The sequence below is a fragment of the Syngnathus typhle genome, linkage group LG21 (genome assembly GCF_033458585.1).
Source record: "Syngnathus typhle isolate RoL2023-S1 ecotype Sweden linkage group LG21, RoL_Styp_1.0, whole genome shotgun sequence".
Lineage (NCBI taxonomy): Eukaryota > Metazoa > Chordata > Actinopteri > Syngnathiformes > Syngnathidae > Syngnathus > Syngnathus typhle.
Genome location: NC_083758.1, coordinates 5,831,410 through 5,848,237, shown reverse-complemented (window position 1 = coordinate 5,848,237; position 16,828 = coordinate 5,831,410). Strand labels below are relative to the sequence as shown.

The 16,828-nt window shown below is 43.5% G+C and overlaps 2 protein-coding genes across 3 annotated transcripts; both read right to left on the bottom strand.

The window, feature by feature from the left end:
* Positions 1–13,093: 13,093 nt before the first annotated feature.
* On the bottom strand, positions 13,094–16,205 carry cdkn1ba (cyclin dependent kinase inhibitor 1Ba). 2 transcript variants are annotated; one of them, XM_061268865.1, is made up of 4 exons: positions 16,095–16,205; positions 14,543–14,903; positions 14,262–14,365; positions 13,094–14,158 (listed from the first exon to the last, which is right to left on the bottom strand). In XM_061268865.1, exons 2-3 carry the CDS (start codon positions 14,898–14,900, stop codon positions 14,265–14,267), a joined length of 459 nt encoding a protein of 152 aa, XP_061124849.1. In that variant the 5' UTR covers positions 14,901–14,903; positions 16,095–16,205; the 3' UTR covers positions 13,094–14,158; positions 14,262–14,264. The 2 variants fall into 2 exon arrangements, with proteins under 2 accessions (XP_061124849.1, XP_061124848.1); XM_061268864.1 differs by lacking the exon at positions 16,095–16,205 and having other exon boundaries at positions 14,543–15,294.
* Positions 15,589–16,767, bottom strand: cdpf1 (cysteine rich DPF motif domain containing 1). Its single transcript, XM_061268866.1, has 3 exons — positions 16,588–16,767; positions 16,392–16,503; positions 15,589–16,205 (listed from the first exon to the last, which is right to left on the bottom strand). Exons 1-3 carry the CDS (start codon positions 16,698–16,700, stop codon positions 16,095–16,097), a joined length of 336 nt encoding a protein of 111 aa, XP_061124850.1. The 5' UTR covers positions 16,701–16,767; the 3' UTR covers positions 15,589–16,094.
* Between the last annotated feature and the right edge of the window lie 61 nt (positions 16,768–16,828).

Sequence of the window (16,828 nt, the reverse complement as noted above, 5' to 3'; positions counted from 1 at the left end):
ACAAAGTCAATGTACCTTAAAGCCATCTAGTTCTGCAGCTGCTTAGGGCAAAATTCCCCCGTTTTCAACTGTGGCTATCAGACTGGTCCATGGCCGCTAGCCAACGTGGCCTCATTTGAACCGTCATTATCCCAAAGGCCGTCTGGATCGACGACGCTCTCTCTCGCAAAAACCGCAGCAGGTGGCCTGTGTTTGGGTTGTCCGCTAGCTCAGTGTCGCATTACCCTCTCATGCACATGCTATCAATTTGTGCAGATCCTCACTTGGATGGCTCATCTACTCTTGTCACGTCCAAAGAGTAAAAAAAAAAAAAAAAAAAAAAGCGTACCGAGAAAGTCGCTAAGGGAAAAGGCTGTTTGAATAAACTGCAACAAGCTACAAAAGCCGAGCATAGAATTCCTGGGAAGTGAGGCAGGCGTCTGTGGAATCCGATTGGACTCTTCAAGAGAGGAGGAGGAGGGAGGGAGGGGGGGGTATTTGCGATTCCGAAAATCATCCATCACTCGGACTCATTGAGAAACGTGCGCCTGTACGATACGCTTGAACAAATACAGACTTTGTCCTCGGCTCCCGGTCGCTCGGCCGGGCTACCTCCAAGTAAACGTCTGGCTTTCCCGTCAACGGGGATTACGTATCGGTGTATCCAGACCTGAGCATTCTGGACTTGAAAGCAGGTACATTTCAGCGGGATCGAATGAATTCAGCCATTTTGTTTTGGCGGCGACAATCAAAATGACTGACGATTGTTTTGACGTAAACACAATAATAGTACTGATAAAAGAACGATACCAAAAAAAAAAAAAAACCTTTCAATTTCACACGTAGATCATTTCAGGTGTTATCCACCAAACACACACAAAAAAAATGGTGATTGATATTACAAACTGGTTATGCCAGTAAATATTTTTCAATGAGCGAGAGTATGTCGCCGCATACCTCGCATGCCAGCCTTTTTTTGGAGCAATCAGCACCTTGGCCTTAAAAACCGAGACATTCCTGGGTGAAATACGAAGGATGCCGCCGACGGCTGACATCCTGGACTCCGTCCCGGAACAGCACTCCTCATGTGTCGTGTTCCCGTCCAGCTTTGGACTCAACTAGCGCCATACTGACTTTGTAATGACTCAACTATAACTTTGAATTTGTTTTTCACAAAAGCGTGGACTAGAAACTCTTTGGGTGAAAAAGATCTAAAAAATCATATATATCAATTTTTTTGGCAGCCTGATCAAAACCATTTGAGTGATTAAAAACACGAGAGCAAAAAGTGGGAGGGGAGGACTCCTTCAGGTTGAAACCTTAAACCGTTTTGTTCCCAGGCTGCAGAATGTGCAAAAAAAAAAAAAAAAAAAAGCCCTGGAACAGGGCTACACTGACAAATATTGTTTTTGGACGGCGGCCAGATTATTGTACTGGTGACTGCGCCAGAGGCAAAAGCTCATCCAAGTGCTCTGGAGTAGGCCTGAGTGTTGTTTTGGACATGAGGATTGGCTCCTCCTTGCAGGCACGATGGGAGAAGCTGCGCAAAGTTACCAACTCGAGATATAATACAGTTGAATTTGTCTCAAAAAAAAAAAAAAACATCTGGACTATTGTTTCTCTCTGGGTTTTTTTTGGAGCAATAATCATTCGCACTTTGGCCATTGCGCCAACTGACTCATCCCGTGGCGTCCATCTGGACCGAAATGGATTTCTTGAATTCAAATTCAATGTGAGGATAACAAGAAAATGATTTCTGAGGAGTGACAGACACCTTTTTTTTCGATGACATACGGTGCATATAGAGGTCAGCGAATGCCACATGGTTCTCGGCAGTAAATCGAAGAGACAGAATCCGACTTGTAGCTGGACCGCAAGACAAAGAATTATCCCTGGGGTGTGAAATTGCTAACTTATAGCGTAGCTTATCTCCAAATCATCTCAGTTAGGGAAAGAACTCGGGGTCACAAAGCATCGTTTAATCATATGCTTCAGTCTCATGGATAGCAAATTGTTCCGGCACACAAGAGTGTCGATTTTAGTTGGATGATTTGAGCGTTTATATTCGAATCAGATGAACACGCGTTTTTATTTTTTTTTTGCATGAATTTTGCACAAGCCGCACGTGACATTTGCATACGAAAAGGTCACCGTGGGTGTCGAAAGTATCTCGTTGGAGATGCGATACAACAACAAGTTTGTCGACTTAAGACAACATATATTCTTCAGAAATTACTTGTATTTATTTTCTGTGGGCTGATTTTTTTTTCCACTTCTAAATCCAAATACTCACATAATAATAATTTACATTTGATTTATGTATATATATATTTTTTTGATGTAATAGCACAATTTATAATTAAATGTATAAATACATTTTAAATTTATGTTCCTCTCCAACCAGCATGGAAAAAAAAATAAGTGAGCCTATATGTCAGCAAGTACGCCGCAAGCAGGCCGCTCACAGCACGGCCTGCTGAGACGATGGCTGAAAGACGCCGTTTGGTTTGCATCTCGGGGGCGATGTGGCAAATTTCATAAGCCGTCCACGTTGAGAGTCAGACCGTTGGTGTGTGGTAAGGCAAAGAGGAGGAGGAGGGGAAGGGGGAAGAGGAGGGATTCTGTGGTAAAGTGGAGCGTGGAGGAACCCACTGACCTTGACATCCTTCTTCTTCTTCTTCTTCTTTCCCTCCCTCAACGCTGCATGGCTTTCACCACATGTCTATCATACACCCACTTTTAATAATAAGCTTGAGCATGTGTGTGTGTGTTGGGCCCTGACACACTAATCCGACTATTCCGCCCCCACCGGTCAGAACTATCGAGTCATCGACATGGCGCAATTGCCCTCACGCCGAGTGGCTCTCGATTAACGGCTGACAGAAACAGTTCTAAGTTGTAATAGCAGTGTTCGCCACTAGATGGCAGAACTCACCGCCATGTTCGGACTCCCTTGCGTAGAACGGCAGTATTAGTGGCGTACTGATGACTTGAAAGGAGTGGAGACATCGATGCACACCTGTGCAAAAAAAATATTTTCATTTTAATTGTATTTCATTATATCAGTATAGCGATATTTTCCTTATGAAGAATCCAAATCTTTTGAGGGGGTGTGGCGGCGGACTCTGGCAGTTATAGTTCCTCATTATTCAGACCTCAAGAGTGGTTTCACCGCCCCCGACGCGGTTTTGCCGCTCGGCACAGCGGTTATCGAGCCGCCTATCTGCGCCGTTGTCGCGGCTCGCCATGCAAAACTGCTAACACGGCGGCGGGCGGGGCCCACTCTCACGTGTGGCGCATGTGTTGGCATGGCTCCTTTGTTTGTTCATGGAAATGACGCGCCGGTTCTTCTGCGTGGATGTTTTGCCAGGCAAATTAATAACGAAAAAGAAACTAAAACGTAAGTGCATATCAGGGATCGATGCTATTTATATATACGATAATAATATCATTTATTAACAAAATAAATTATTTTTAAAAATTGCTATCATTTTTAGGTTTATTTATTTAATTTGGATTAATTTGTTTTTTATATAGTTGACATCTTCTACAGCCAAGGATTCAGACAATAAAGTGGCAGTTTCACATCTGAACCGAGAGATCACAGGGCCCGGCCGGTGGGGTCAGAGGTCAAACGTGGTCACATTGCAGACGTTTGAACCCGCTGACACGATGAAAAGGGGGCCCCGTGGCGAGAGCGTATTTATTTGTCGGTGTCTGATGAGAACAAAAGGGTAAGGAGGACGTCAAGAGGGGCTCGGCTGTGCTAAGTGAGTCATTGGCGGAATGGTGGAAAAGCGTCTCGTCTTGCTTCTCCGTGCGTTTTATGACGCATCATTTCCACTAGGGAAGTAGAAATGAAACGGCGGCAGACGACCACAACGCACGCTGGGTGACATCTGGATTTTTCATCCGCATTCGACGAGATGACATCTTCTGGCACTCCTTTGCTCTCCTTTTCACTTTTGAGATAAAGCTGTCATTCCAGCAGATGGGTCGTCTGACCTTTGACCCCTTGGCTTTTTTTTCACCCCCTTTCATCACATTAATGAGTGCGCAAAGAGGTTTGTGTGTGTAACGTACTCACGTAAACCGTTGCGAGGAATGTTGAAAAATCCCCTTCGCGTGCTATCTGGTAACATCACGTCCTCAGGCCGGACAAAAATGACCTTTAGAATTCCTAAAAAATAGAGAACATTTCTTAGTAGTGATTGGTATGAAAACAGAAAAACATTTGAATGTCTTTGGGTAAAAAAAAACAACAACTAGAAGCTGAGACTCGAGTGAAAATTAATTACAACTACAATTAATTTTTCTACTGGTCGTCATGGTAACGAAGGTTGCACTTGCCACATGGGAAATCCTATTTAATATGACGAAAGAAAAAAAAACGTACAACACCTTGGAATTGTTCTAAACTGCAAAAAAAAAAAAATCCATCCTATGTCTCTAATCAGTGCTCCTCCCCTCAGGAACAGCAGTTGGCAAGTCGCCCCGTGTTTTTGTCCCAGACACGCTACGCCTGGTCAGCCACTCGAGGCGAGGCGGGAGTCTCGGGCCAATGGCGACCCAGACAGGGCGGTGTCTTCCACGAGCCCACGCAAAGCCAGCGGAGGACGGGCGAGCTCACGTGAGGGCCCGTTGACTCGTTGCCAGTAAGCAGGAAAAGGAGGGTAGAGTAGCGAGGAGGAAAAGGGAGCAGCGAGGCAGGAAACACACAAGCGGCACACATTATGCTCTTGACATTTCCACTCATCAGCTGCTCGGCACACATGGAAACCTGTGACCAATTATGGACTTTACTGCAAAGGTTTGTCCTGTGATCACATTATCCCACGTAAAACACCTTTTCTTGAAGGAAGGGAACGTTGGGATTGGCACAAAAATGGTTTTATGGGGTGTTTGGAGAGCCATCAGCGGCAAATGTGGACGGGGGTTTGGGAAAGTTCCATTGGAACATTCTATACATTTCAAATTCAACAATTCAATTCAAATCAATCGACAGCAAATTGAAATGGCTTTACTGAAACAGCCAAATGAACGGTCTGAACCAAAATGGCCGAATCCGGGGGTCATGGGACTTTTTGGTGGGTCTTCACATGATAGATAAGGCTACCAATTTTTGTTTTTACAGATCCCTAAAAGAGCAGCTTTGAAAATCAGCCAAAATGGCCTCTTCAAAACAAAATGGCGGGTGTGGCTATTTTATTTTACCCCCCCCCCAACTAAAATATTAGTCTTTTTTTTTATTTCTGAAATAAGTCCAGTCAGCACAAATCATCTCAACGTCCATTTTGCCGAGTTCCACATGTCTGTTCTGTGTCAGGATCTGCGTGCGCTTACTGGGTGGATCAAATGTGAAGCGTCTGCACAGCAGCTTGCCCCTGTTTTCCCGACTCGGCGTTTTTTTGGTGTGCCTCCAACTAAAGCACTGGGCTCGTTCTCAGCCGCTGCCTCCACATCACTAGTCTGTTTGATTTCCCGAGGTCAGAACACGGCCGCGAATCTCCGAACCGACGGGGGAGGCCAAAAGTTGAAAATCCCAAATGAGCAAACTTCTTTCTTTCGCATTTTGAGGAGACGAATGGATGATGTCATGTCTTAATAAAGCAGATGAGCTGGTTCTGTGTGTTTCTGGCATGACTTCACTCGCTTTGAAGGGCTCCCAGAAGCAACAAGGTCCAGGCTAGCAGAATTCCGCTACCCTCGTGTGACCCGCGGGCTAACGCTTCTTTTCCGTGTTTTAATGAAAAGCTCGCAAACTCGTTCACCTTCGCTTCGGGTATTATTCAACACCTGCGGCTTGATGTACGGCCTTCCCGATGTTTACCTTTGCAATAAAACGACGTACGTGAGAGTTGAACGGTTTCATTTAATGGCGCTGCCAAAACATACCTAGCATTATTTTGGCAGTGGCTCGTTAGCCGTCGCTCGCAGTTAATCATTTAAGAGTTAGGGGACGCCATAAAGGCTCGTTTGTAGCGCACCTGAATGCAAACATGAATTTGATACTGGGAAAATCATGAATGCAAAATGATTGATTTTTCGGGAAATACCCAAGATGGCCGCTTCTGTGTTTCGGTGGGCATGGCGTCCTGAGACTTTTTTTTTTTGTAGGTCCGCTCACATTCCGATGTGTTTTGGTGGGCTGAATCTGTAAATGGTCAAAATTGTTGCTTAGTGAAAGCAAGATCCATTTTTTGGGGGGGGGGCCCAAAATCTTCCTAGGGAACATCTTGACCAAGATGAATTGACGATGGGAACTGGGGATGACTTCACACCACATGTTCAGCCTGCAAAGAGTACATTAAGTGTTCTTCTGCCTGGAAGCTCGCTCATTTTTAAACTCGTGATCTAGTGGCAACAAACAAACTCCTCATCTGTAGGCCCCATTCACAAGGATTTCTTGTGCCGTTTGACTTTTTTTTTTTTTTTTTTACCTGTTCCTCATTTCCAGACACATGACGTGAACGCTACGCTTGGCCAGGCGCAGACATAACACCCGTCGAATATCTCGCGTTTGGAGATTCAATCGATGGCACGGATTGCGAGCGTGTCCAGATTGTCACGCTTGATCGCAGACGAGCGACGCGATGGACGAGGCGTCACATATAATCTTATAGAATGTTATCCCGAGTCAGCCGTATTTTTTTTTCTCCGGCGTCGGGGGGGGAAAAAAAAGCCTTGGCGGGAATATGCGAACCACCTGTTGCTGATCCCGAGGCATTAATGGACGAGTGGAAGTCGCGTGTGCTGCCTGCTGCTCGGTGAAAAAAAAAAAAAAAACGAGGCCTCCCCGATTGCCCGGGGCGCTCAAATGCAAACGTGTCTTGGCAAAAGTGGAAAACAGGTTTAATCATTAGTGCCACTAAAATTTGGGTATCAGACAAAAATAGTTTTTTGCCGCATTTTGGACAATACAAAAAAAAGCCCCCTTTGTGTTGTACGGCCAAATATTATTTTCCCTAATTATAGCCTCGAGCACTGACGGAAAACAAACAGAGCGTGCAAAAAAAAAAATGCGTCGAATTCCCTCTTTTTGTTGACGTTCGCTTTGCGCAGCAGGTGCTGGGCCCACACTGGCGGCGGAATCAAAACAGTGTGAAGCGGGCCCTCCTGGGGAACATATTTGTGGATTTTGCGTGACGTTCAAAGTGCGTGTCAGCGGCGTTTAGGCGTGATTGAGTACATAAGCCCGCTCGCACGCCACGGCTCAACAAAAGGCCTTACGTAGGCGAGCCGTTTATTGCCACTGGCTCGAGCCGAGCCGGGCTAAGATGGCTCGAGCCGTGGCGCTCGCCCTCTAATCCTCCCTTTTTACTCACGTATGTACACAAAACGGGGGATGGCCACACACGTGTGTGCCGTGACCTCAGCTACGAGTTCTTTCGCACGTATGGAGCTGCTACTATCTTTTTTTTCTAAATGGCTGCCTTCAGTAGCTATGACAGCGTGTTTGTTTATTTGTACACATAGCTGTAAAAAAAAAAAAAAAAGTCCCACAGAAACTCAAGTCGTCTCTTTGTGTTTTTATGATAATTCTTATTTTTAGCCCAGGAACACAAAGTACAGTTTGTAGTCAAGAAGAGATCCTGCCTCAGGATCTTCTAGAAATATATTTAAAAAAGCAACAAAGACCTGTGATAGGAGTATTAATAACCTAAAAGAGGCCATGAAAACATCTGCTGCCTGAATATGACCTCGGGGAAATGATCACGTATCCATGTGAGCATTGAAGCTAATAAATAATAAACTTGAGTGAACGGTGATATTATGTTATAAATGGGCATAATTGTTGTTGTGGCGTACCACAAGGCTCCTTTCTAGAACCATTGTCATACATTCTAAAAAAAGAAAGTGAAGGTTAGGAACCTTGTGTGGCTGTTGAAGTCTTGCCAGAGATATTTTCCTGAGGGTGCATCAGCTGACAAGGGTATGGCTAAAATATAAATCACAAAGAAAAAAATGTCACCGCGCCCTTGCCCACGTCGGAAAATACTTTTGAATTACACTCACCGTGCAGGAGTTTCATGTCTGTCACGTTATTCCTGCCACTTCAATTATTTCCTTTCTCTTTCTGTCTTCATCTTGGAATTTCCCCTTGAAAAGATAATCAAATCATAATTTAGCACGTTGACTGATGACGGGGTCATACAATGACAATAAAAGCTTCTTATCTTATCATTTTTATTATTTTATTATTATTTTTATTTTTTTTCAAGAAGTGTGATGGTCGGCGAGATGTCACTTGCGGCTGTTTGGCGTGTGTCACCGAGGCAAGAATGTGACGGTTTACCGACTGGGTGTTGTTCATGTGTGACAAACGTCACCGTGATCACATTACAAACACGTCAAACTCAAGTGCAGTCTTGGTACTCAACCGGATAAAGCTTTTACAATAACATTGGTTAATTGGTTCCTTTATTACACTTTTATGCGGAGTATTAGATAACTTTGGTGGAACAGTACATTAAGCTAGTTAGCTAGCTATCGCGACACTCGACCATACTAGCTATAGCCAGCTCGCTTCAGTGGTAAATACGGGCCGAGTAATTATAACAAATTGAGTTATTTGGCTATAGTTGCCGCATTATTGAATTAAGAGTTTGCTTGAATCAATGCTAAGTATCTATTTATTCATCTGACCATTATGAAAGTGATTAAAAGGTCACTTTACATCATGATGCACCTCTCGACATGTGTTACGCACACATACAACTGGAAAGGGGGAGCGCCCTGTACTTAGGTGATTTCTGGCCTTTTTTTTTTTTTTTTTAAATACGCCTGACATCGTTTTGTGCTGTGGTCTGAGGTCTCTTGGCTCGCATCTATTTTCCTTCCTAAACTGGAAAGAGGGGGGAGGACCAAAAAAAAAAAAAAAGGAACGCAGAGCGAGCTAAAAATGTCCAATTTCAACCGCAGTTGGCCAGAAATAGCCTCCAGAAGTGTGTTATTATCATTAATGAGTTAAGATTAGAGCCTTTTTTTTTTTTTTTTTTTTGGCTCGACTGAATGCTGATTTATACTGACGCCTTCCCGTTTTGCTGACTTAGGAACCAGTGTGGGCCACATGGTTTTTTTTTTCTTTGCAGGCTTGCTATAATGCATTCACTGTCGTGCAAACGTGTTAACGCTGTTTTGTCTTTGTTTGAAACACATTAAACTCATAAGTGAACACACCCATCTCGACAAACACACACCCTCATCATTACACACACGCTTACTTACAGTACGCGTGGCTCGAATGAAAAGGTCTGGAAATGTACTGCGTTGTAGCGCCAATGCACCTGTGTCTGCCCATTTTTTTCTTCTCTCTTTTGAGGGGAAACAGTTTCGCCGCCGCTGAATGGCTGGTTGGACCAGTTTGGTCGTTAGTCGCATAAATCACTTCCTGAGATGTGTTTTGCATATAATGCTTGTTGAGCTCGACGGGATGAAAGTCAACAAGGTTTTTGTCTGGTTCTCAAAATTCCAAACATGTCGATTCTTTTGTTTGGCTATAGTTCTGGATACAATTAGATAATAGGACCGTACCAATTTTACTTCAAGACGGGGGGGACGGTTACATAATGACTTCTCAATGACTTAAAATCCTCGCAGGAATTTCAAATTTTCCACCATTTTAAGTTTCATGGAAATCTTAAGTCATTTTTTCGCGTCAATCTAACAAACAAAGATTAGTGAGCAAATGTTTGGTAGTGCAGCCAGTCACAGTAATATTACAAATACAGCCACAAGGCCGCCTACTGCTTTTTTTTTTTTTTCACGCACAAAATCGCACATAGATTTATGTGAAATGTTTTGGAATGCATTGAGGAGGGCTCGCACGTATCAGCCACATGTGGCGTCTACGTGTGGAAAACATTCCTTTCTTTCAATACGTTTGGCAGGAACCGAGGCAAATGACATAAAGATAGAAATCAGCTTAGCGTCCTTATTTGCGTTGACCTTAATTCGCTTTCTGTAACTCAAAGTGTTTTGCATAACAGCCGCCAGATAAGACGCGCGAGGTGATTAAAAGAGAAACTGGAAAACTGGACTCGGGCCAAAGTCAGGGCCCTGGTTTGACACGGGCTCTTGAGCAGTGTGTGAATTGTTGAGCTCATAATCAACTTGGGAGCTCCCTTGGTCTCTGGTTTTCTGTTTGCTGCTAACTTTTTTTAGAACGCTGGGGCAGGTATCATTGTGCCCTATGGAATCCGCCTAGTAACAGGCGACACTGGATAAATATTTTGTTTATAACAAAGTGGTTGGCTAGTGGTTCAAAAATGACATTTATTTATTTATTTATTTATTTATTTATTTATTTATCTATTTATTTATGGGATTAGCAATAAGTGACGTGGGAAAAATAACGTCACCGGAAACTGGACCACCATTAATAGCCAATATTTTACCGAGCTGGGGTTGTACAGTGACAGTGAAACGTAATCACAAGCAGGTCATTTGTTCTGGAGTGTGTTTTGGTTAGCGGCGGGGAGATTAGCGTACACGCTGGCGTTTCGAAGGCCATGACCGCGGCGTGAAATCTGTCTGCGCGTCTAAAGTGGGACTGTGGAACTGATAATGACGGCCCTCCGGTTTTATCGCACTAGGGCGCCGTCTGCACAAATGAGATGGTGGCACACGCGCGCGCAAGCACACCACGTTGAAATCCAATTGATCGTTTCCACAGCGACACGTTTAAACGGTTCAATTGATTGTTTGGAATGACCTTGACAGTGACTGGATGAGATTTAATTCTCTATGCTCCGCCGCACTTCCTCCCCCATCTGTCATTTGAATTGAAACAAAGTTAATAATCGACTAAGATACTTTATAACACGATAGCGCTTATCGCAATAATGAGCAGCGATCATAAAATGAAGTCATGCTTTTCGATGCACGTGGCGGGCAGTTTCGATGGCCATCTGGGCCCATTTTTTGAGAAAAACAAAACAAAAACAAACACTAGCGTATTTGTGTGTGTGGAGCTAGTGGATGAGAAAAAAAACAAAAAAAATCAAGCCATCCTCGAAATCAGCCCTCTGGCGTGTTCGGAATATGGCAATCACATGGCTCTTGACATTTAGCTCACACTTTTGTTGACAAACTTGGCAACAATCAACACTAGGAATTAACTCACAAAATATACAAACATGTCAAATGGAATTAAAAATATAAAATGCAAAAATATTCCTCGGACACTTTGACCTGGTTGTGACCGCATCACCAACGCCGATACTTCCTGTAGCCGGCCGTCTGCCCTCGGGTCAAACATTAGTCACGGGAATTTAAGCGTGCTGACTAAGGTGGGGGTGGTGGGGGGGGATCTAGAGTACAACTGTACAAAGATCAACCAGTTTCATTTTTTTTTTTTTTTTGCGACTTGGTTAATTTATTGTTGGGGTGACACACGCATCTCCAGGCGACGGGTGCAAACACGCATTTGGGGAAAAGTTGTGGCCCGGGGTTATTAGTGCGAGCGGCAAATATTCGTCTCTCCAGGCCTAATGAAAACCATAAACTACAATCTTTGCCCTGTAATGTTTACTCATGATGTAGGTTTTCAATTAATCGGCCTGAAACTGAATGATAACCAATTCGAATGCTATTTCTTCTTCTACTACTGCCCCTACACTGCCTCTCACAGGTCAATTCCGGTACTGCAACCAGTAAAGATGCGAAAGTTTTTAACCTGCTTTCGTATTTAGGTTTGGTTTCCGTGAAAAATCCCAATTTCTGTTTTAACCTATCCGTGTACGCTCTATTCTATTTGAATAGGCTAAAATATTGTTGGTTCACGCCCACACAAGCACATTTGTTTGTTTACACCCTGCACCGCAAAAAGATCTGGCCAAATGTTCCCTTTTTAGCTCGGCTGTAACGATCGCGTGACCACGAAGCAATAATGATGCAGAAGAAGGGCTTAATTAATACCAGCTTTCTCGGGGAAGTTGTATTTCCACACGAAAACAAATTCGGAGGGAATATCCGCACACTGCCTTCCTCTTCGGCAAAGACGGCCAAGAAGTGAGCTCATAGTTTTATAGGCCTTCTGGTGAATATCTATTCATAGCTTTCAGCGTTTATGGCCCTTGTTGGTTATCTGGAGCAACAATTACCGTACATTAACTCGGCTAATGTGAAAGCTTTTCCTGACATTGCCGAAAGATAAAAGTGTTGACTGAAAAAAAAAAAAGGGAAAAAGATGGGAGTGGTGTGGTGATGTCATAGTCTAAAAATCACTAGATAAAGTGATTTTTGGTCAGATAAGGTGCACGAGCATTTCTTAACAATTATTGGGTTATTATATATATTTTAAATTGAAAAAAAAAATATCTTTGTGGTATACAAAAAAATTAAATTGGATACACAGGTTAATTACGTACCTTCTGGCTCTTGAGTAGAATTGTTTGGCCTGTCAAACGCAAAGAACAGCCCTAAAGTGACAAAAAACAACGATTAGAATGTTTTTTTGGGTTGGTTGTTTTGGTTTTTATTTACTTTTGTAACTTTTGACGGCAACGTCTAATGAAGTGATGCTAACAGGCTATGCTAGCAAAGGTTAAAAAACAAAAGAGTCAAATTTAGGGCGCGGCATTGAGCTCGGCACCCAAGTCGAGTGAGGTACTACAGGAATAACTCATGCACACATTTTTTACTTATAAACCACGACACACTAATATGAAAAGTGAAGCGCCAACAAAATTAATTGCAGTACGTGAGTGTTTTATCAAAAGAACAGCGTGTACCTTACCGAGGTCCCGCCCCCGGCTCCTGATTGGCTGCTGGGTGCGTGGTCTGCTCTTCTATTCTGCGTTCTCATTGGCTGCTCGGCACGCCAATCTTCTTAATCCTCCTTCAGCTCACATGCCTTCACTGCAGCTTTTCTGTCCCCACGAGGACTGTGCTGGATTTTTTTTTTTCTTCTTCTTTTTTTTCCGAGGGACATTTGAGCTCACTTACTATCGTGCAGTTGTTGCCAAGTGCATGTGTGGTTACACTGTAATGCAAATAAGCTCCCGGAGCATATCAGTGAGCTTTGATTAGTGGTTAGAATGCTTATAAATTGCCTCGAGAAGAATTTCGGCCTCCTAAATTGACTTTGAAAAGACAAATAATACATTAAAAGCAGTTTTTCAACAGTTTATTCATCTTTGAAAAACAATGATTTGAACATATTTACAAAAAAAAAAAAAAAAAGTCGCTTTGGAAAAGCCCTATAAACACCCGCACGAACAAAACCATAAATAAGTTAGTATAATTTTTCAGTGTTTTTCAAAAATAAAAAGGCACACAGGTACACTTCAGAGTTAACACCCTTGCTGAGGCAGTGCAACTTTGTTTTTCTGCCTATTACACAAAAACTTTAGTGCAATTACATGTTCCACATGAATTTCACATATTTGCATAAGTAGCCCAGTGATTTTTTTTTTTTTCTTCAAAAAACATTTTTTATCTGGACACCACAGTTCAACAAAACGGCTGCAGTATAAGCCGGTCAAAATACAGACATCATTTTTCTTTTTTAGGATTATCGGCAAATACTGTAAAATTTGGTCAAATATTGCTCAGGCAAAAAAGGCACACACTTTGGCAAAACCCTGATTGTATACATATATAATTATGAAATAAAAGGGGGCATATCAGGAGACCTTGTAAACGTTATCTTTTGTGGCCAGTTAAGATGGAACCTTGCCAGTGTAACAAGCTAAAAACACTGGCACGCATAAAGCCGTAATAAAAAAAGAAACAAAAGACATTGAAGTTTCCATACAACCCTGACTTGTTGAAATCTGCATTTACCTCCATAAAGTGGAATACCTGAATAATAATGACACATTAATGACCACTTGTACAAGAAACATATTTTTAGGGTGGAAATTGCACTGCAATTCCCCCCCGTGTCAAAATTCACACATGTTAAAAAACACAGGTATGAAAAGCAGAATGCTTTTTATGTGCTACATGTTTAAAAAACAAAAAAAAACATACATAGGTAGTAAGAACACTAACGTAAGGGAGGGTCGGGGAGGATAATAATTTGCACATGTCTTGCTACATCGTCTGCTGCTTCTGAGGCCATTTAAGAATATAAAATAATATTAATAAGAGCCAAACCTCGATAGTGTACATATTTCAGTGCTTGTGCAGCCTCGATTGCCTTCCTATGGGCTCTTCTGAGGGATCTCCATGTCTGCAAAAGAAGAAGCGAGATATGAGAAATGTTTTCCAGTCTGATAATAGATAGATGATGAGATCAATGACATGGTGTGGTGCGTTCAATGACACGCTCTGACCTCTCACTGGACCTCCCCCGTCCGACCTCCAGCGCCCGTGGGCGGCTCGTAGTCGTCGTCTTCCCCGGAATGCAACCTCTTCGTCGTGCATTCGCTCGACAGACCTGGCGGGAGCGAAAGAGTCGTCAGGAGGATGAGGAAGGATTAGGAGGGTGGGGGTGTCGCTGTGCAGAGTTGCACGTCCTCGACGCCCCCCCCCCCCCTTAAAGAAACCGAGTTCGCCAAAAAGGAGGAAATCCGCAAAAGATGCTTGGAGAAGGCGTGTGCTTGTTTTTTGTCACCTGCAGCATCCGACGCTCTTTTCTTCGAAGAGTCTCTGTTTTGGCCTCGAGCCGAATCCCGGGAGTCCTCCGCAAGTGGCCCCCGCCTCCTGTGCGGCGGTCGGGAGTAGAACTCCGGAGCGTCCCGCTCCACCGTCCACTGAAATTCCCCACCCGGGAGCGGACCTTGGTCCGGGTCGAAATTGTAGTGGTCCACGAGCCTGCGTGTGTCATCCTCCAGGGTAGCCGTCAAATTGGCATGGACCTCGTCAGGTTTGCCGAAGAGGTTCCTGCACACCCGGGGTCGGAGGCGGTCCTGCTGCCGCGCGTCGACCCTCTCCAGCGGCGGACTGGCGTTGGAAAGGCGCACGTCTGACATTTTCTTGCACATATGACAACAACAACAAATCTCCTTAATATCGTTAATATTCCTTGCGATGTCACAACGCCAATGCAACGCGCGTACTCCAGTGCGCCATGCAAAAAATAGAAAAAGCTTTAAAAAAAAATCCACAAAAAAAGGCACGAAAGATTTATAAAGCACTCCTGTCAAGTTCTGCAAAGCGCACACGCAGAAGTCAGGTCGCAAGAGCCAACATGGCGTTAAGAGTGAACCGTGAGTGAAGAAGGCAAGTTGACATGAAGGGACTATTTAAACAGACGAGCGCGCTCATTGGCTTACGCGCTTGCTTTGACCCGCCCACGGAGCGAGAAGCTCTTAAAGCAGCACGCTTTAAAACCCGGATGAAATCAACACAATCTCAAGATTCTTTCCCTACCTTGTATCCAAATATTGTTTTTGGATAAAAAGGCTCCAAAAAATCCGTCGCGTCTTGGCCACAAAGCACTCCAATTAAAGCAGAATCCAAATACATCCCAGCTCCTTTATCCGTGAATGGATTAAAGAGATGAAAATAAAACGTCATTTGCCCCAAGTTTGAAAGGAAACAAGCGACTGTAGTTTTTTATGACGTCGCGGCAACGCCACTAAACTAACTAAGGTCACGTCTATGTTGCTAACAGCCACCAGGGGGCGTAAGAGGGCAGATTTACTGAGATTTGTAATCTAATCAGAAAATACATTTTATTTTACATGTCAATAAAGAGAACGGATATAGTCCAAAATGTAATTGCAGCTACAATTTAGTTTCTCTTTTGTTTACAGCAGTTTAATAATTGATCCGAAGAACTGTAATCTTCTGTGCTGTAAAGACTTGCGAGGCAAATTGCTAGCAGGGGCCGCGTAGTACTATCACAAGCATCAGCTGATCTGTGTGCTGGCGAGCTGACAAAGTACCGGTTGATCCAATTTCAGCAGCTCGTAAACAACTTGATTGAATCGTGGTAAATCCAATCAGTGCAGATAAGAGGCGTCACAAAAAAAAAAACCAAACTGTTCCTGCAGTATTAAAGGTCAATAACATCTTGTGACCTGCTCACAGGTGATAAATAGGAGTTGAAATGTTCTTTTTAAAAAAAGAAAATAGTAGAATTCACTCTCAAGCATAAGAGTAACAAAAAAATGGTGGTGCTGAAGTGTCCCATGTTATGTTTACGTTAAAAAACTGTAAACCTATTGCGGCGGCTTCTTGGCCAGCTCGGTCCGGATCTGGCGGGGAAACTGCTGCAGGTTTTTGTTGACACAGCGCAGGCAGAACCTCTTGGTGTAGAAGAGACTGCAATCCTGCCAGTTGAGAGAATCAATGATCGCGTGTGTTTACAGTCAATGCAGGAGCTCACAGTCAATAAAGTGTGAAGCGTGTAAAAAGTACATTTATTTGCACTAATGCACACTCAGCAGCACATTGCATCACGTGACTACCAAGTGGAAGTTCATGGAGCATTTAAATGATATTTCAACAAATCTTACCGAACCAACGCATACGGTGACGCCACACAAGCTGCACTTGGAACCCAAAACGAGAAACTTCTCCTTATCTGGACTGAAGGGGTCTTTCGTCACATAGCACTCCTCCAGCAACCTGATTAAATAAATTATAGTGGGTAGTAGCTGACGACGTTAGCATAGCTAGCACACACCGTCCGCTGCTTCCTTTTTCACTTACACAATGGCTCTGGTGTTTGGTGGTTTCTGTCCGTAGGAAGTATAAGGGCAGCGTAAATCGCACAACTGGCATGTAAATGTTTTTTGACGGTTTTCGCGTGTACTCTCTTCCATTGTTTTGCTTAATGAAAGACACGAATGACGCGGCTGGAGCTGCGGAAATGTCGTTGGGTGAAGCTTTACCGCCACCCAGCGGACTGGAGAGAAATGTCAATAATAATTTATCCAACCATTGAAATTAA